At 51.0% G+C, this 21,348-nt stretch overlaps 1 protein-coding gene across 1 annotated transcript in view; it reads left to right on the top strand.

Moving 5' to 3' along the window:
* LOC146856663 (FIGNL1-interacting regulator of recombination and mitosis-like) overlaps window positions 1–21,348 on the top strand; it is a 1,639,010-nt gene that overhangs the window by 1,275,865 nt on the left and 341,797 nt on the right. Inside the window, exon 12 of the mRNA XM_085654838.1 lies at window positions 5,093–5,197. Coding sequence (XP_085510964.1) covers window positions 5,093–5,197 — 105 coding nt within the window. The remainder of the gene's footprint in view (window positions 1–5,092; window positions 5,198–21,348) is intronic.

Below are 21,348 nucleotides of genomic sequence, written 5' to 3'. Positions count from 1 at the left end.
ATAGGTTTCCTGCCTTGGGAGGTGCGAGCACCACCCCAGACAGGCCTTAGTGTATTGGGGCAGGGAGGGATGAATGAAACGAGACACTGCCTGGGGCACACAAGGTGTCCCATGCATAGTCCAGTTCAAACCGGTGCTGGGGCTCACCAGCCCCAGTCCTGGCGCGAAACTGGACAAAGGGAAGGGGGTGTAACCACCCCCCTCCCAGGTCCCACCCATAAGGCGTGACCTAGCAGGCAACCAGCCCCCCAGATTAGTATAAGAGTGGTAGCTGGGCCCCAGGACATTAGATTATCCTGAACCTGCAACTTGAACAGAAACTCTGGACCTTCGACATTCGACGAAAGAAGAAGACTGAAGAATCTCCCTTGTGGCCAAGGAGTGGCTACCCTGTGCAAACAGGCACCATCAAGAGACTACCCTTTGCTTTGCTGAAGTTCTACGAGGGACCGACTGCAGAGCCCGACCAGAGCCTTGACTTCCAGACTTCTCCGACCCTGATCCACATCCACAGCCGAGATGAGATCCGTGGAGGCGACGAGAGACGTGGGACCGGCTACCTGGGGAAAGTGGCGAGTATCTTCCAGCGCAGCTTCTGAGGTACCCTCGAAGTTGTGCACCGGGGATTGAGAAGCCCCAACCCCAAGCACCATCTGCACCGAAGATCAGCCCCCCACACTCCATGAGTCCTGCGTGGGGCCCTTCTGCATTTTCCTGCTTGCCGCGTCTGTCCGGTTGCTTGCCCGTTGGCTAGCGGCCTCTGTGACGACACACCTTGAAATCTTCACCGCTGGTTTGGCTCCTCCAGACTGGCTCCCGCTTCTTTGCAAAAGAGAAGCACCCCAGACCTTCCTGGTCTGCACCAGAAGCAAGTCCTCCGTTCTTCGTGGGTTCCTCTTGCCAAGGCTTGGTGAGTCCTAGTTCGACTTCGACGCCGCCGACAGCAAGAGCCTTCGTGGGACAGCTCGCCTCCTGGTCCTGGTCGTCCTCGACGTCTCCTGGTACCCGTGGCTGCAGCGACAAGCTTCACCCTTCACCTGCAATCTTCACGACATCGCCTGGTTCCTTCCTGATTCCACGTGGTCACTGGCTAGTGACCTTGACTCTGTCCCTTCTGCTTGCAGGTACCCTTCCTTATTGATCCCGGCCTTGGGATCCACCGGACACTCTGCACTGACTGCCTGTCAGCAGCTTTCCTTCAGGCATCCATAGAAGTCCACGACGAAACCCGACGCAAGTTCACACCTATGCACCCGCAGCCTGTGGGCTAGGTAACTTGGGTACTTCGGTGCTCACAAGGGTAGTGACTATCCTAGGGTCTAGTTTCCGAGTCTCGACTTCCTAGTTGCTTCAGAAGTGTCCTAAAACTGCTTATTTCAGAACTGTACTATTTCTATCGACTATACGCATTACGCGTCAGTGTTTCCAATCTGCACCTGAATCCCGTGGGCCTCCCACTTCCTAACTGTTGGTAGTGTAGTGTAGTGTAGCCCCAGCGATTCCCTAGGCCTATTCTATTTACGTGACAGTGGTCCTTATACCACTTCTTTAGTATATGGTTTGCGTAGCCCCTAGGGCCTAACTGTATTACTTACCCGTGTGACTTAATGTATGCTTGAATAAGACTGTGTTGTACTTACCTCGAATCTCATAAAGAGTGCTGAGGGTTTGACTAGAATAAATACACTTTATTTTATATATATATCTGTTGTGGTGTCCTTTCATTTGGTATTCAAGGGATTATATATGGTATCACAGCTGGCTTCACATTCCATTCAGAGTTTAGCCTAAGACTGCTCTTGTCCATGCTACCACTAGGATAGCTGGTCTATAAGGTTGACTTTACAACCAATCACCATAAGGGTTGTTTGGACTGATATAAGATGTACACTAGAACTAGTGACATCATACATCAGGCCAACTTCTCACAAGCGGCTCCACCGTCTGGACCCAAAACGTGCGCTCTCCTTTTATTTGGACCACACAAAACAGTTCCGAGTGGACGACCAGCTTTTCGTTGGCTACGTGGGTGCAAAGAAGGGAAAAGCTGTGCACAAACGGACCATCTCCCTGTGGGTCGTTTTGTGTATAAAAATCTGTTATTCCTTGGCAAAAAAGGACCCTCCTGTTGGGCTGCGAGCACATTCTACTCGGGCCACGGCAGCTACGGGGAGTCCCTTTGCAGAACATCTGTCAGGCGGCGACGTGGGCTTCGCTGCACACGTTTGCCAGGCACTATTGCCTAGACAGCCAAGTCCGGAGGGATGGCTTCTTTGGCCGTTCTGTCCTCCAGGACTTTCTGGTGTGATCTTGGTTCGCAGACCCACCACCGGGGTTGGTATTGCTTGGGTATCTATTCTAAGGTGAGGAATCTAACTAACGTGTTTCTTTCAGATGAACAAGTTACTTACCTTCGGTAACGATGTATCTGTAAGAAACATTAGTTAGTTAGATTCCTCACCGACCCACCCATCCTCCCCGTTCTGCGAACTGACATCTAGGGTTAAGGTTAAACCCTTTCAGGGCCCTAGATTTTTTGGCACCAGTGTCGGTCTCTTGCATGGCTCTGCATTCCTGGCGCGTAAAGCTATGTACAAGAGCTGACGTCAACGCGCGAGGGCGGCGTCTAAGTACTCCGACGACGTAATTCCGGCGCACGACGACGGACGCGGAGCCGCAGACGACACCTAGCGACGCGCAAGGGGTATTGCTGACGAAAAATCTTCCGGATCCAGTCTGACGCCTGGGGATATTCTAAGGTGAGGAATCTAACTAACTGATGTTTCTTACAGATACATCGTTACCGAAGGTAAGTAACTTGTTCTTTAGGGCTGCGGGTTAACTGGAACAAATCATGTCCCTTCCCATTTGCGGCCGGGTGCCCTGACTCTGTTTCAACCCTCAATGGTATCCCCATTAAGTGGCTTTCTGACACATTAAGCTACCTAGGGATAAGAGTGCATCATCAGCAGACGGACCTGCTGGATGGTAATCTTGGAAAAGCAGTCACAGCTCTTCGTTCCCAGATCGCCTTTTGGTGCACACTTCCATTGTTGGTCATGGGACAGCTAGCCCTCCTAAAGATGGTAGCCCTGCCCAGACTGCCATATTATTTTACTAACCTGCCCATATACATCACACCCCCCTTTTTCTGCATGTTTGAGCGGCTCATGAGAGCATTTTTATGGAACAGTTGCCGTTGCTGCATGGCACTCACTAAGCTCTACTTGCCAACCGAATGGGGTTGACTGGCAGTCCGGAACATAGAGCAATACTACCTCGCTCCATAGCTTTAATGGGTGGCTAGATGGCTGGCTGGACTATAACTGAATGCCACTCTCTCCCCATCTTCGTCAGCTGTGTCAATACTTAAGTTGTTTCACCCCTTGCACCAAAAGTAGACCGCCTTAACCTCTACTTCTGCGAGTTGCACACATCTACCAAACTGACCAACTGGCTAGAGGCCGGAGTTCACACTGTGGTTGATTTGTATCACAATGGTACTTTAGTACCCTACGACACACTAACAGAAGTCAATGGCCTTCATCCCGGCCAATTCTTACTACACAACTCGCTGATTGTCGCCTTAGGTAGGAAATGGGGAGACATGACCACTGAGCATCAAACACGGTTGCTTACATGTCATGGGACGGGGAGGCTGCTTACTAAATGGTTCGCTGCCTCACTGCGACATCACATGGAGGTATCGCTATCGTCCTTGAACCAACACTGGCGAGCAAATATGCCTCGCCCCTACACTGACAAAGAATGGGCCGAGATATTAGGAAGCCCCAACTATATCACCAGCAATGCTCGTTTCCCCCTCATCCAACACTACAGCCATTGCGTATTTCAAGTGGAAGTACCAAACCTGGGGTTGTGTGTTCATCTCTAGTCAAAAGCTTAAATCTGACAATCACAGATTTGAGTGCACGCGCTACATTTGCAGATGTCACACACGAGGTTCAGCCAACACCCCAGTTAGGCTGAGTTCTCCATGTTATTACTGCTTTGTCCATCCCCTTTTTCAGCCGCCTCCTATTATGTATGGGTACAGATGGAACAGATATGCTACCAAGGATGCGCAGGGATACCTCCTGATAAACCATTGACATCTCTCACTACACGTTCCCAAACACAGCACACTTTCCATATCCGCCCTCACACACGATCCCTTACACGAACACAACTACTGTTGTAATGGGAACGGTACAGTAGAGGAAATGTATATATCATGATAGACTGTACTGCATTTAGCAGTGCTGTTCGCAATATAGTTCTGCTTCCTTGTGCTTCTAACTGCTTCTTACATGGTAAACGAAATAATGAAAAACAGATTTAAACAAAAAATCATACTCGACAGCAAGCTGACCACGAAGAAGCAGATAAACACTGTCTCCTTAGCTTTCTTCCTCACCCTCGAAAGCTGGGGAAAATATTCCAATGGCTACTAATCAACACCAGACGCACGTCACCCAAGCCATCATCACCAGCCGCCTGGACTACGGAAACTCCCTCTACGTGGGCATAACCTCACAACTACTCTACTGAGCAGACTGCAAACCATCCAAAATAGTGCAGCCAGGCTTATCCTCGACCTCCTGAGAAGAGCCCATATCACCCTAGAGCTCAGTGTGCTCAACTGGCTCCCTGTCTAAAAAACTGCTGACCCATGCCTACAAGGCCTTGCACAAAAAAGGACCAGCTTATCTCAACCACTGACTGAACTTCCACCAACCTGGCAGACAACTACGCTCCGCCTCTCTTGCCCACGCGCCCCACTTCCAAAGAAGCGGCACCCGCACCTTCTTCTACCAGGCCGCCCAGACCTGGAATGGCCTCCCACTCTTCCTCTGGACTGTATCCACCCTACAGAAGTTCGAAGATGGCCTAAAAACCTGGGTGTTGGACTGACAACTCCCAGCAGCAGCAGCCCCAGCTCCTGGATACCCTCATGGGTGATAAGCGACGCTCTACAAATCATTGATTGATTGATTGTGTACAGAATTATTTTTGCCTTTCTTATTAACAAGTGTTTAATTGTTGTTATTTGTCATTATTGTTTACTGGGAATACGTATTTCCTTTTTCAGAGTCAAGTCCTTCCGAAGTTATCTGCTCTCTTTGCAGCTCTTCTCTCCAACCATTCATGGTTAATCCACCAACATGCACTGGAAGCATTTACTCAGTTTGCTGAGGTAAGAGAACACATTATATGAGATACTCATCAAAAATATTTATTATTGCATTGCGTGTCTTTATGAGAAATCTGAAATGCACATCCCTTCAAGAGTCTGTGTAATGAAAAACATAATTGTATATTCTTTTTTCTTTGAGTATCAGATGATGCTGTTTGATTTTTCATAGTGCTTTTACCGTTTTCTTCTGTTTATAGCAAAAGCGTGGACATGCTAGGAATTGTGAAATCCTTACAAGATTATTTTCCATTTAATCTAGGACTGGGTGAATTTACTATTGTTTAGCTGGCTTTAGGCATTGGGCCACTGAGCTGTTGATCATTGTTGTTTTCAGCCCATTGCATTTTGCGGATTTCAACATCCGAAATGCAGTGCCTTTTGTTATTCTCCCTCATGCATCGCAGACTCTCCATCACCCAACTGTGCCCTTGCAACACAATGTTCAAGAGGCGTGCTTGAGGTTGTGCTGAGCATGTACACCACGCAGACTTGTGTATGCTCTTTCGACCACTTTTGGAGACATTTCACAGAAATTTATACAACGTGCTGAATCGTTTTAAATTCAGGACTACTGGTCATCCTTTTTAAATAATTCTTTTTGGTGCATCTTGTAAACAAGTACCACTAACAAAACAGTGCAAATAATTCAGAGGGAAAACGATTTCCAGTGTGCAACACAGCACATCCATGTGTTGTGTAACTCTTGTCAGAGTAATAATGTACTATGTACTCTATCAGGGCCTCAGTAGTTGGTGTGACTGGCTGTCCATGGTCCCCACATCTTACAGCTCCTCCATTTATGCAACATATTTATTTATGGTTGAAATTCATTAGTCCATTCTGCAGAACCAATTTGCCATTGGGGGGAGAAGTCTCTTCCCCAGTTCTGTCTATGCCTCTCTTGGCACTCAGCAACCCAAGACCTGCCAGTAACCTCTGGCACCTTGAATATACCTATCCCTCCATTCTACCCAGCATGACACCTTAAGACCCATCTCCGAGGGAGTTCCCAGGATCCTCGCTAGAGTCTTATGTATCACTTGCCAGTATCTCTGGATGGGTTGACAATCCGGGGTCAGCCACCTCCTCCATGCATTATGTACATTTCAGGCGGCTTCCCTTGCCCATCTTTAATAGACTGCTGGGGCTAAAGTAAACTCTGAAAACAATTTAACTGGATAAGTTTGAGGTTGGAGAGGATAGCCAGGACTCGGACCTTCATCTTGGCCTCATGCCATTCATCGTCCTCTATTTCACCTACGTCCCGTACCCATGACGCTCGGAGTTCTGTGAGTGGGTCCAGGGTGTTAAATATTTATGATCAGTTTTACTTCAATGGGGGTTGTAATTCAGGACCACACCCAAGTACCCAAAGTGTGTTACTGGGGCATGGTGGAGCCTTAACTTAGATCTAGGACTTATGTAACTGGACTTCTTCTACCAGTTGTTGGAAGGTTTCTATTTGGTCAGTTTCCCAAATGCCCCCCAGGCCAGAGATGCCAATAAGATCCCAATAACCGAACCCAGTCATTTGTGTGACATATGTCAACCAATTTCCGGACCACATCTGGGTCTGATTAGTGAGTTTGCAAAGGCGTTCGGCATCGTGATCCAGAGGTCCAAGCGGGACCAGCAACCCCGGGAGCCCGTCATGCATGCATCCTCATGCGCCAGGGGGCGAGTATACCGCCATGCATCGAGCAGTGATTTATCGGTGAGTATGGAGTTCAGAAGAGAGGTCACGCGCGGGTGAAGAGCAGGTGACCCAGAGCGATCAAGAGTGGTTGATAATGTAATGTGGAAGTCGCCCCCCAAAGGAGCGCGGACGGACCCAGGGAATAGATGTGCTGCCAAACCTGCGCTAAGAATTCAGGGTCATCGAAATTAGGACCATATAGTGCCACGAGGATCAGTGGCTGTGACAGGAGAGTGCCGTGCAGGATGACAAAGTGCCCCCCAGGGTCTGCAATCACCTGAAGTGTGCCAGGGGAGGCCTCTGTGCAGCAGGATGGACACCCTGCGAGAATAATTGGAATTAGAAGTAGGAGTGAATTTCACTCCAATGTCTGGAGAGAAGCCTGAAATAGGTGGCGGGCAGGAAATGGGTCTCTTGAAGAAAATAAATGTGAACCTTATGCCGGATAAGGTGGGCATGCACCAGGCGGGCCTTGCGGTAGTCATTGAGACCGTGGACGTTCCAAGTCCAAAGAGTGGTGTCATGTCTCTGTGCCGAGGGAATGAATGACGGGTAGAGCCAGATGTGCAACGGGGACCATGAGCAGAGGAAATGGGAAGTGCAGTGTGAAGCGCAATGTAGCAGATGTCATGTTACAGAAAAGAACATGAAACAAAACAAAGAACAAAGCCTTGGAAGGAGACAACAAACCCAGAGAACCCATCCCCCCCACCACCCTGGGACAACATGAATTTAGTACTGGACGCTGATCTAGACCGTTCCTGACAACGTTCTAGTCAAACGGGCGCTTTCTCTGCTTCCGGTTTACAGTGGATGACATGAGTGTGGACTGCAGGGTGTTTGGCCCCACCTTCATCCATTGTCTAGGGACTATACATTCTTCTCCGCAGCACACAAAACATATGCATGTATTGACCATTTCTTAGCCACCCGTCTCTCGCAGCCCTCATTACAGAGGCAGGCATTGCTCCCCAGTTGCTCTCAGATCATGCGCCCCTACCAATAGCTATGGATGTCACCCAGACGCGGTCCTCACACTGGCGACTTAGAGACACTTTACTGAAATCCCCCACTGCTGTCGACTCTCTTCCGAAGACTCTAACGGACTATCTTCATGCCAGCGACTCTGGGGAGGTATCCCTGTCGCCAATTTGGGAAGCGTTGAAACTGGTGATGAGGGGAGCACTCATAGCGATCATGGCAGCTTAAAACTGTAGATGCCGGCACAAACGTCAGCTTCTGGAGAAGCCAGTCATGGCACTAAAGCCCATCCATAAGCTGACAGGCGCCCCCAGAATCTGGCAGGAGCTAGAACAAAAGAAGCTACTTTCTTAAACGCCTTGACCTTGAGAGGGTGGAATAGCCCTGCTGTGCCTTAAAATAAATTCTACATTGGTAGTAATTGCTTTGGGCGTATGGCCTCTGTAACAAAATCCAATCGGGTAACCGTGAAGGTGATCCGCACTGATCTCCTCGCGGAGGCCTGCTCCGACGCCGACATCCCCTTGGCTTTTCAGGCTTTCTATGGTTCACCCTCTTCCGATGGCCCTAGAGGGGACACTCGCCACTATCTTAAAGGGATAGCTCTAACTCCCCTTCCGGAGACGGAAGCTGAGGCACTTGACCAACCCAGACTTATAGAGGAGGTAATGTCGGCGATTGTGAAAAGTTGGCCTGGTATATGCTGTCCACTAGTTATAGTGGGCACCTTGCACCAGTCCAAACAACCCTTATTGATGATTAGGTTGAAGACAACCTTTATTGAAAGCTATCATAGTGGTAGCTATGGAGAGCAGCCTTCAGGCTAAGTCTCTAAGGAATGTAAAGCAGCTTGGTTTACCAGATTATAACCTCCTGAATGACCAAATGAAAGGTGAACCTCACAAGGTATATATATATAAAATATATGTATTTATTACTAAACACTCTCTACTAACCTCTTTATGAGATTAGAGAACAAGATACATAATATTATAACACTAGAACGACAGTAAATAACACCATACACTGTGGGCTCCAGGGGGGGACCAAACCATATACTAAGAAAGTGGTATAACAACCATCACTGGGACCCCAAGGAACCACCCAAGGTAGTGACACAGGGGACCCAAGGGGTACGCGTACAGTATGAGAACATAGTCACGAGCTCTGTGAAATCCTACGGAAAGGTTGCGGTTGGAATTTTAAAGATTAAGGACACTTAGGAGAGGACTTCAAGCAAACCCTTTGGAACATAGAAGGTTCTAAGGCCAACACACTTCAGAGTACCGAGGTACCCGCGTTACCTATCCCAGGACAGCCAGGTGCATAGGGGTCAAGTGGTGTCGGAAACGCTCATTGATTTCAATGGCGTGATGCGAAGAAGTGCTGCTGCCGGGAAAGTGAGAAGTGTCCAGTGTGATCCAAGCCTGGATGAGAATAACCAGAAAGCAGAGGGGGCAGAGTCTGGGTAACTTCACAGTGACCAGGGGCTTGATAGACGAATGCCCACTGATGTCGGGTGAGAAGAGGTGAAGCTTGAAACTGATAGAGACTACTAGCCGCAGATTCCTTAACGTAGAATTATCCCCAGTTTTGAGACTGGACCCGGAAAACTTTCTTGCCCAGCATCTCTGCGCGCTGGGGGGCGGTACCTAGCGACTCCGCCCCGACGTCTTCCACAGGCGTGACGTTAGCGAGGTCACATAAGCCCCACCCCGGCACGCTGACGTCAGTTTTTTTTCTTTTCCACGTGCAATGCGGATCCGAATCTTGTTCCTAGCCTGTTTTCAGGCCTCCCTTTTACGCTTTGCGCTTTCTTGTGAACAGTGTGCGAATGCCTTCGGGCTTCAAGACGTGCTCGTCTTGCGCGCGCCAGATGTCTGCGACGGACCCTCACCCCATCTGTATGTGGTGTTTGGGGGAGCACCACGACTCCACGGACTGCGAGGCTTGTCAGCAGATGAAGCAGAAGTCCCGGTGGGAGCGCCAGATGAAACTCCTCTCGGCCTGCAAGTCAAGGTTGACGTCGTCGCCGCATCCGTCCCCTGTGGAGGGCTTCAAGAACCGCCGCTTCCATCTCCAACATCGTCCCTCTGCAAGGGCGTGGCTCACCTGTTGGTAATTGTCGCAGTTTGTCCCTGAGGCCTGCTCTCCGGCCTGTAGGGGGTGCGGGTTCTCCGGCCCCATGCGTCGCCATCCTACCCCGCCGTTCCTTGGCGCATGGGCGACCAGAGCCCAGATGGAGGCCTATGCGGCAGTCTTGCAGGCCTCTTTGGCTCCTCCTTCTTCTCCTCTTCTTCCTGATACGTCTGGGGATCACTTTCCGTGTGCGGGGACTTCTGCGTCGCCGGCGGCTCCGGCGCCAGCAGGTTCCGCTCCAGGTTCTGGAGATGTGGTGCCGTCGGGGTGCGGCCCTCAGGGGTTCCCTCCTTCGGACCACGGCACCTCTGCCTTGCTGCAAACCCCCGCGGGGTCCCTGTGGTGTCGCAGGAGGTTGCCGGGGCTCCAGGTTCGTCCTCGAGTCCCCCTCGGTCCCCTGGGCAGGCGGCGGCCTTGTCCGAGGCTGAGCTGACGCCGCTCAGGCGCCAGCTTCTGCTGGCCCTGGCGGCGCCGCAGGGTCGGCTAGGGTCCGGGGCGTGTCCCCGGGCCCCCCTCGTTTCTCCATGCAGGCGTCTGCCTCGTCGGAGGTCGAGTCGATGCCTTTTCGGCGCCGTTCCTTGGCAACCCCGGCTCCGACCCTGCCCCGTTATCCCGTGGCGCGCGTCGTGGCAGAGGTCGTTTCGGCGTCCCCTTCGGTGCCGGTCGACATTGAACTGATGCCGGTGGCGGACTCTGTGGCACCGTGCCGGCGTCGGGTTGTTGATTCGTCTTCGGACGCACCCTCTTCTCCAGAGATTCGGCAACTGTATGTTTAATCTTCTCTGGAGACGTGACACCGCGTCGTGGCTTTTTCCCCGGCGTCCCCGGCGTCTTCCAAGGATGGCTCTTTGCCGTCCCCGCGCCCACAGTCTTCACCGGACGCGCCTTAGGTTCCCCACTCGTCGGTCAACCCTCCCCCATTCCGAGCTTGGCCTTTCCTTCCTCCGGTTGGGCTGGGAGACGGCCGGCTTAGCTTACATCCGTCACCCACGGAGGAGTTGCTTTACCCACCGCGTTGACCTACGGAGGCGAGTGCTGCCTTCGCCGGGGCTGTCTCCACGGCTGCGGGAATCTTGCGCATGGGTGATCCGGCTGCCCATTTCCCCACAGATCATTTACTGGAGGTTCTCCATCAGGGCTTTGGTGGATGGGACCTGCTTCTTCCCTTCGAGGCTTCGCTCCATAATTCTCTTGGGGACCAGGGGGCATCCTGCCACGACTGACCTGGTGCCCCAGCTGCTTCTGCACCGCCACCGTCCTGCTCCGCATGATCCTGTCTGCCTTTCCTTCCACCCTTCTATCAGGGGCCCTATTATGCACACCACCTTTCCCACCTTGCCGTTGGTGTTGTCTTCCCCGTCTCGGGAGGCCTGGTGGTTGGACTCTTGGGGGCGCAACCTCTTTACCTCCTCCAGTGCTGCCTTGCGGGCACTTAACATGCTTTGTGTATTGGCCAGAGCCACTTCTTGCTTATGGGATTCGGTGGAGTCCCTTCTGTCTTCCGCTTCTCAGGAGGGTGCCTGCGCTGATCTGCAGGACTATGTGTTGGATGGCAGGGAGCTGTCGGCGTTTATTCTTCGCTCGGCTCTGGACGTTTTGGAGGTGCTTGGTCACATGGCTGCTTCTGTGGCCCTCCGTCGCCATGCTTTGCCATGCTTTGCTGAGGGATAGTGTTTTTCCTGAGAACGAAGGTGCTCTTTTGTTTCACGCCCCTGCGGATTCTGCCATTCAGAGGTTCCTTGCCGGTCTTCGTCCTCCTCCTCCTCCTCCCCCTCCCCCTCCTCCTCAGTGAGCTGGATTTCGGCCTGTGTTCTGGGAGGTGTTCTCCCGTTGTTTCCTGGGGCCTCGTAACGAGTAGCCCCAGTTGTGTGTTGTGTGGTTGGTGTGCCTTTAGGGTTCTTTCGTTGGTCCTTTGGTGCTGTTGGCTGCTGATCGGGCCCTTTTTTGACTTGTGATTTTGGCTGTTGGTAAGCCCGGTAGGCCCTGAGATTAGGCCTTCTGTGTATTCTTTATTGGCTGATTGGTAAGCCGTCTGCAGGTTTCTCTGCAGGTCTTCTGTTTGTCCTCTGCTGCGGACATTTTTTCCTAAGAGGTGTTCCCATGTTTCTTGGGACATAACTTACCCTATGTGGGATACTGGTAGCTATTACATACCTCTGTCTTGTGCTGGAGAGGTGAGGTCGCCCCTTCCGGGCTCCTTGCTCTCCGTAGCATCACGGTATGTTGCAGGTGCGATCTTCTTGCCGACTGTCTTGGAGCAGCTTGCGCTCAGTCTGTCCTCCTCCTTGTTGCTACGTTGCTAGGCCGGTCTGGCCGGCTGTCTGCGGCATTGTGTTGTGGCAGTTCCCCACTTCTGTCCTGTGTTTCGGCTTGGTCTTCTGTATGGTGCTCCAGAGGGTTTGGCTTTCCGTTGCTTCTGTGTTCTGGTGGCCGGCTTGGGTCCGTCCTCCGTCTCGCTCTTTCTTTTCTGACGGGTTTCCCCCCCTTCTTTCGTTGGTCAGTGTGTGTGTTTCTGGCCAGTCCCCTCCTTTGTGGTGTGTCCCGGCCCTCTGTGGCCTCTGCCTTCAGCAGGCGTCTGACCTGTCCTGGGTGCGCTGTTCTGTGGTGTTGCCTGCTGCTGGCGGCGCATGCCCGTGCAGGCCTGCTTGTTCTTCTCCATTGTTGTGGTCTTGATGTGTTCCCTTGTGCCCTTGTCTCTTGGTTCTGCTGGGGCTTTGCGAATGGTGACTTTCTTCTTCCGCCTGTGCTGTTGGTGGTGGAGCCGTTGCGGCCTTGTCTGTTGCTTGCAGCCGAGGGGTCAGCTCTTTTCTATCTCTGTGTATGTGCTTCTTACGGTGGGCCCTGCCTCTGGTTCTACCTCTTCTCACTGGGTTCGAGGTAGTCCTTGCGTTTCTTGAGGCTTTTAGGGTGCGGTCTGCCCCTGCGGGGTGTTGGGCAGTTCTCCCTTGGTTGGGCTTAGGATTTCCTGGCCTTTTCCTTCTTGTCCTTGTGCCATGTTCCCTACTGGGGCCCTGGGTCTCTCCTGGTGGGGATGTTCTCTCACAGGCCCTCCTCCCCTCTGGGTATGGCTAGGGTATCTATTCTACGTTAAGGAATCTGCGGCTAGTAGTCTCTATCAGATGTACAAGTTACTTACCTTCGGTAACGATGTATCTGGTAGAGAAGTTTCTAGCCGCAGATTCCTTCACAACCCGCCCTTCCTTCCCGTTCTGCGAGGACCCTCAGTTTGGTTTTCTGCGCTCGCCTCCCTCTTGGTGGCTTGTCTTCTATGGGTATCCTTTTTGCTTTCTCCGGTCGGGCTCCCCCCAGCTGGTTTATCTCCAGTATGGGGGCCTGCTTTTGCTCTTTTTCTCTTTGTTGTTACAATTTCTGGTTCCCCTGCAGTCTTCTACGTTGGGGGTACTTTTGCCTGTCCTTTGACCTCTTGTTCTTTTCAGGGGCTCTGGCCCGCCTTGACTGTTTGGTCGGGGGGTGGATTGCTGTTGCTCACCTGTTCCGGGCTTGTGGTCCATTGCTGTGTGGTCTGTGGTTGCCGTCTCTCTCTTTATCTTACGGCGCTTTCCCATGCTTGTGCCTCCGGACTGGCTGTTGCCTTGGGCTTCCACAGTGGTTCCACCGTGTGGTAGTTTGCGCTTCCCTGATGTGGCTTTACTACTGTGGCCTTCTGGTGCTTTGGTGCTACCTAGTGCTATTGCCTTGGCTTGCACAGTTGCTCCTCAGAGGTGCTCTGCTCTTTTCCTGCTTTGGCTTTCCTGTGGTAGCCTCCTGGCACCTCGATGCCAACTGGTGCTGTTCCACATCTTTTGTCTTTCTTTTTGTTTCTCTGGTTTTTTGCTCTCCTCGGTTTTGTTGTGATGGCTCCGCGTTGTGGTGTGGAAAAGTTCTCCGAAGCAAACTGATGTCGCCGCGCTGGTGTGGGGCTTATGTGACCTCGCTGACGTCACGCCCGCGGAAGACGTCGGGCGGAGTCGCGAGGTACCGCCCCCCGGCGCGCAGAGATGCTGGGCAAGAAAGTTTTCAGGGTCCAGTCTCACGCCTGGGGATAATTCTACGTTAAGGAATCTGCGGCTAGAATCGTCTCTACCAGATACATCGTTACTGAAGGTAAGTACCTTCTATATCTGCAGCCACGGGGACCAGCACAAGTAGACGATGACCAAAGTCCGCAGGTGAGCTGTCCCACGAAGGATGTAGAGTGCTGGGGGGTCAGTGTACGGATTGGAGACTGTGAGAAAGTGACTCTGTATATACTGTTCCCAAATAGGTACAGTGTGTACAGAGTACACAGTCCCCAGAGGTGTGGCAGAGGCTAAAGTTAGATATAACCTTACTTTCTAAATTGGTAGCTTGGTCGAGCAGTAAGCCAGTATCAGAGGACAATGTAAAGCATTTGTAGTACACACTCAGTCAGCAAATGGACTCACACACTCAAGAACTGAACTCTAGGCCAATGGTTTGTATATCAAAATAAATGGTTGTTTTATTTTAGAACCAACAATAGGTATCAAACATATACTTTCTCAGAATGAGATGCTTTAGTTAAATACTTTGCAATAGGCAATTGACTTTTGAATGCAATAGTTACAGTTTGTTGCAATAGGCAACACAATTTCAAACACAATAATACATTGAGCTCAATGGGAAGTTCAAGTTAAATGCAATTGATTTCTTTTTTAACTCCAGGACTGGAGCCTAGATTCAGTCCTGGAACAGTTCTTGGAAACAGGTGAGTAAATACGTTTTAGTTACTGTTGTGATTTTTAAGCAATATTTTGGTATTTTAAAAGTTGACACTTAAAAACTTTTTCTAATAGAATCACCAATGTTATCCTATGGGAGGAAATTCACTTAGCAGGTAAGTGGGGTTATTGTTACTTTTTCTAGTTCAGTGTTAGATCCTGGATCCAGCACTAGTATACCACCTGTAAGCAATTGATAGAATGCGTTTAGGCTAAACAGGCGATTTTTAACGAATATTGGTAAAAAAAAATTGCAAAATCGACACTTGGAAGAACATTCACAGAAAAACAGTCAATGGTTTCCTATGGGGGAAAATACAAGTTACTGGTAAAGTATGTTCTCGTTACTTTTGTAATCCAGTGCTGGGCTCCTAGGTTCAGCACTGGAACATCTATCTATACCTATCCTGGCTGAAGAGTGGTGATACCCCGAAACCGGTCCTAGGATGCTTGTTTCCAGTCCAGGGAGGACCTGGCCTGGCAGTTCGGGCTGGACTGTTCCCAATGGGCACAGGGTCAAGACTGATTTGCACATGGCTGGGTCCAAACTGGAAAGGCATGGTGATCTAAAAAAGATGGATTTAGGCCCAGATCTCTGTACTGGAGTGAATGTATGACATTGTTCTGCATCCTGTCCATCAATAGTTCTTTTTGCATTTGTCACCCCTAGTGGGACGGGTATGCTCAGATGTGAGTCCTGTGCTCTCCCTGCCACTGGAATCAAGCTATCCTGGCTGAAGAGGGGTGAAACCATGAAACCGGTCTTAGGATGCTTGTTTCCACTCTAGGGAGAACCTGGCCTCGCAGTTCGGGCTGGACTGTTCCCATTGAGCACAGGGTCAAGACTGATGTGCATATGGCTGTGTCCAAACTGGAAAGGCATGGTGAGCAAGAAAGCAATGGATTTAGGCCCAGATCTCTGTACTGGGGTGAATGTATGACATTGTTCTGCATTCTGTCCATCAATAGTTCTTTTTGGGATTTAGCAGGAGCAGGTTCGAGGGTTGACAGGCCGGTAGGGCTGGGGCCAAATCAGTTGGTGTCTTCCTCTTGTTAGCAGATGCACAACAGGTCTTCTTGCTTCTTGATCTTCTTTGCTGTTTCGGAATCTGGATCTAAGGAAGGAAGGTTCAGGGTGCTGCTAAATACTAGATTTAGGGGCGTTACAGGTAGGTAAAGGGCAGGGACCAATGGGTCCCTGCCCTGGGGTGGGTACACCCCCTATCCTGCCACTCTCCTGTGGGAGGGAGGGCAGTAGCCTAGTCCTGATTGGGCAGGGCTTCCCATCTTCGTGCTTCACCTCGCCTCCACCACCTGAGGGGTGGGTTTGGCAGAGGCTGGTACACCCCTGTGAGAAGGTGGCCTGATATAAGCTGTCCACCAGTGTAGGAAGGTGGATATCTGACTATGGTTACTCCCAACTTTTTGCCTAGTGTCTAGCTGGTTTTTCGACTTAGTTGGCCTGAGATCCTGCCATTCAGGGTCTCAGGCTGTCTGCTCTCTCTTTAAAATGGACTCCATGTACCCTAGGTACATACACAATTGGTAAGGATCACCTTATTGGACCCTGTACAGTGTACCCTAGGTACCCAGGGCATAGGTGTACCCTAGGCCTCCCAGGGGCTGCAGCATGTATTATGCCACACCTGGTCTGGCCTTCCAATCAGACACAACTGGCTGATCACTCAGCTGGGGCAAGGTCGTGTAATCACCCCTTGCTTAGATATAGTATACCTATATCTACCCTTCAAATAGACACATGTGTACCTATCAGCCACTCCTATGGCAGGCCTTAACAATCCTGGAGGCAGAGTGCTTGGTAACATGTGAGATGGTGCTCTAGCATGAGCCGAGCCTGTCTGCAGCTTTCGGAACCATGTCCTTATAGCTGTTCTATGATGTAGCCAACCATATACTCTTAAAGTGCCTTATAATCTTAAACTGTTATGGTAACTATGGTTTGGCTTTATCAAAACATGTTGTGTAAGGTGTCTAACACTTTGGAATAATACCCCCATACCATTTCTGGTGATGAGGATATTATTCCCCCCTTCTAGAGGGAGAGACATGTTAAAATCCTACTTTGCTGTTTAACTCTAACCAAAGCCTCAGCATCACAAAATGGATGCTGCTGCCACAGACACGAGTCTGACCTCCTGCTGCTGGGAGTGATCCCGGCAAGGGAGGCTTGGACAATAGGTTTCCTGCTTGGGGAGGTGCTAGCACCTCCCCAGACAGACTTTAGTGTATTGGGGCAGGGAGGGCTGAAAGGAATGAGACATGCCTGGGGCACACAAGGTGTCCAATGCATAGTCCAGTTCAAACCGGTGCTGGGGCACTCCAGCCCCAGTCCTGGCGCGAAACTGGACAAAGGGAAGGGGGTGTAACCACCCCCCTCCCAGGTCCCACCCATAAGGCGTGACCTAGCAGGCAACCCAGCCCCCCAGATTAGTATAAGTGTGGTAGCTGGGCCCCAGGAAATTAGATTATCCTGAATCTGCAACTTGAACAGAAACTCTGGACCTTCGACATTCGACGAAAGAAGAAGAATGAAGAATCTCCCTTGTGGCCAAGGAGTGGCTACCCTGTGCGAACAGGCACCATCAAGAGACTTACCCTTTGCTTTGCTGAAGTTCTACGAGGGACCGACTGCAGAGCCTAACCAGAGCCTTGACCTCCAGACTTCTCCGACCCTGATCCACATCCACAGCCGAGCTGAGATCCGTGGAGGCGACGAGAGATGTGGGACCGGCTACCTGGGAAAAGTGGCGAGTATCTTCCAGCGCAGCTTCTGAGGCACCCTCGAAGTTGTGCACCGAGGATTGAGAAGCCCCAACCACCATCTGCACCGAAGATCAGCCCCCCACACTCCACGAGTCCTGCGTGGGGCCCTTCTGCATTTTCCTGCTTGCCGCGTCTGTCCGGTTGCTTGCCCGTTGGCTAGTAACCTTTGCGACGACACACCTGCGATTTTCCACTGCTGGTTTGGCTCTTCCAGACTGGCTCCTGCTCCTCTGCAAAAGAGAAGCACCCCAGACCTTCCTGGTCTGCACCAGAAGCAAGTTCTCCATTCTTCGTGGGTTCCGCTTGCCAAGGCTTGGTGAGTCCTAGTTCGACTTCGACGCCGCCGACTGCACGAGCCTTCGTGGGACAGCTCGCCTCCTGGTCCTGGTCGTCCTCGACGTCTCCTGGTACCCGTGGCTGCTGCGACAAGCTTCACCTCTTCACCTGCATCTTCACGACATCGCCTGGTTCCTTCCTGGTTCCACGTGGTCACTGGCTAGTGACCCAGACTCTGTCCCCTCTGCTTGCAGGTATCCTTCCTTCTTGATCCCGACCTTGGGATCCACCGGACACTCTTCACTGACTGCCTGTCAGGAACTTTCCTTCAGGCATCCATAGAAGTCCAAGACGAAACCCGACGCAAGTTCACACCTATGCACCCGCAGCCCGTGGGCTAGGTAACTTGGGTACTCCGGTGCTCACAAGGGTATTGACTATCCTAGGGTCTAGTTTCCGAGTCTCGACTTTCTAGCTATACCAGAATTGTCCTAAAACTGCTTAATTCTGAACTGTACTATTTCTATCGATTATACGCATTACGCGTGAGTGTTTCCACTCTGCACCTGAATCCCGTGGGCCTCCCACTTCCTAACTTTGGTTAGTATAGTGTAGCCCCAGCGATTCCCTAGGCCTAGGCCTATCCTATTTCCGTGACAGTGGTCCTTATACCACTTACTTAGTATATGGTTTGCTTGGCCCCTAGGGCCTAACTGTATTACTTACCTGTGTGACTTAATGCATGCTTAAATAAGACTGTGTTGTACTTACCTCGAATCTCAAAAAGAGTGCTGAGGGTTTGACTAGAATAAATACACTTTATTTTATATATATATCTGTTGTGGTGTCCTTTCATTTGGTATTCAAGGGGTTACATATGGTATAACAGCTGGCTTCACATGCCATTCAGAGTTTAGCCTAAGGCTGCTCTTGTCCATCCTATCACTAGGATAGCTGGTCTATAAGGTTGACTTTACAACCAATCACCATAAGGGTTGTTTGGACTGACACAAGGTGTACACTAGAATTAGTGACATCATATATCAGGCCAACTTCTCACAACTAGTTCTAGTGGGCACCTTGTATCAGTCCAAACAACCCCTTATGGTGATAGGTTAAAGACAACCTTATAGGAAAGCTATCCTAGTGGTAGCTATGGAGAGCAGCCTTCAGGCTAAGTCTTGATGGAATGTAAAGCAGCTTGTTTTATCAATCTATAATCTCTTGAATGATCAAATGAAAAGACAACCACACCAGGTATATATTTAAAATATATGTATTTAAGATAACACACACCCCTCTAGTCTCTTTATGAGACTGGAGTTCGAAGTACTTTAGTTACAAGTGTTTATGCATCAGTAAAAGCACAAATACACGTTTGGGACCTAGGGGCGTACCAAACCATATACTAAAAAAAGTGGTATAAGCACCACGACTGACATAGACAGTATGCCTATTGCCTCTAGAATTGCTGGGACCCCAAGGAACCACCCAAGGTAGTGACACAGGGGACCCACGGGAGCCGTATGCAATGTGAAAACACAACCGCGGGTTCCTATTATCTTCTATGGGGAATGTCGCGGTTGGAATTTTAAAGATATGGGGCACTTCTAATCAAGTCCGGACCAAACCCTTTTGGACTTGGACATTTCTAGGGCTAGCACCCACGAGAGCACCGGAGTACTCGAGTTACCTCACCCAGGGAAGCCGGGTGCATAGGTGTCTTTTGGTGTCGGGCCGCGTCGTCGATTCCAATGGAAGCCTGCAAAGAACTGCTGCTGCCGTGAAGAGGAGAAGTGTCCGGAGAGATCCAAGCCCGGATCTAGGATTTAAGGAACATGAAAGCAGATGGGACAGAGTCTGGGTCACTTGCCAGTGACCTAGGGCAGGATGGACCAATGCCCACAGATGTCGGGTGCTTCAGGTGAGTTGATGGGTGTCTTGACTCTTCAGCTACGAGGTCCAGGAGGCGTCGCTGAAGTCCACGAGCCGGATTCGAGCTGTCCCACGAAGTCTTTCGAGTGCTGCGGTGTCGGCGACCAGAAAGGACCCAACAAGCCTTGGCAACGGCAAGTCTCAGGAAATCAGAGAAAGGACTGCGGTGCAGACCAGCAAGGTCTGATGGACTCACCCAGCGAGGGTAAGTAAGAGCAAGTCTGGAGCAACCAGAAAAGCCCAAGCAGAAGTGTAGTTGCCTTCATGGGGACCTGCTAGCCAACGGGCTAGTGATCACGAAGGAGCCTCGAGCGGTCGCACTTGAAGCTGGCCCACGGGTCACTCGTGGAGTGGAGGCCAATAATCTTCGATGCAGGAGGTGCTCAAGGCTGGGGCTACCCAAAGCACAACTTTGAGGATGACCAGGAAGGTGTTGTTGCTGCAAGAGGTCACGGTGTCCAGGGGTCACGGTTCCACATCACCCACGATAGCCACGGGCCTCAGCTTTGCTGTGGACTCAGGGTAGCCTCGGGGAAGTCTGGAAATCCACCTCTGGTGATGCAAAGACTTCGGCGTCCGGCGGGAGCTTCAGCACTGCTGACCGGTCAGTTGCTTCTTTGGTGCCTGCCAAGCGGGGGAGTCACTCCTTGACCCCAAGGGAGATTTCTTCTGTCTTCTAGTCGTGATAGAAAGTCGAAGGTCCAGGATATATGTTGCAGAGGTTCGTCCAGGGTAATCCAAAGTCCTAGGGACTGGGTTCCTATACTTATACTAAGTTTAGGGGATGGACTAACTCTTACGCCCCACCTATGGGTGGGCTTGGAAAGAGGGGTGGTTACACCCATTTCCTTTGTCCAGTTTCGCGCCAGAGCAGGGGCTGATTGCCCCTGCAACCGGTTTGAACTGGGCTATGCACAGGGACACCAAGTGTGCCCCCAGTGCAGGACTTCAAAGCACCAGAGAGTGCTCCCGCCCAGCCCCAATACACATCAGCCTGTCTGGGGAGGTGGTTACACCTCCCCTCGACAGGAAACCTGTTGTCCAGGCCTCCCCTGCCAGAGTTTCGGTCAGCAGCAGGAGGCCAGACCCGTGTCTGTGGCAGAGGCATCCATTTTGTGATGCCAGGGCTCAGGAAAGTCCTACCGGGTTAAGCCAGTGTGAACATGTCTCTCCCTCTAGAAGGGTGGAATGCTACCCCTGCCGCCAGAATTGGGGGGGGGGGGGGGTAGTATTCCAAATCGTTTGACACCAAACACAACATGTTTTGATGCAGCCATTCCAGAGTTAGCATTTACCGCGAGGTTATAATGCACTTAAGAGTATATGGTATGGCTGTATCACAGAACAGCCATAAGGAAGTATTTCCGAAAGCTGCAGAGGGGCTCAGCTCATGCTTGGGCACCCTCTCACACAAAACCAAGCACTCTGCCTTTAGGATTGTCAAGGCCTGCCATAGGAGTGGCTTATAGGTTTATATGTGTCTGTATATGGTAGTGATATAGGTAGCCTATACCACTGTAAGGGGTGCAAGCATACCCTTACCCAGGCTGCAGTAGCACACCTGTGGTGTCATTTTGGAGTGCTTCCCAGGGGTGGCATAA

Source organism: Triturus cristatus, chromosome 4_1, assembly GCF_964204655.1.
Source record: "Triturus cristatus chromosome 4_1, aTriCri1.1, whole genome shotgun sequence".
Lineage (NCBI taxonomy): Eukaryota > Metazoa > Chordata > Amphibia > Caudata > Salamandridae > Triturus > Triturus cristatus.
Note: the sequence above shows the minus strand (reverse complement) of the source record. Positions and strands in the feature narration are given on the sequence as shown.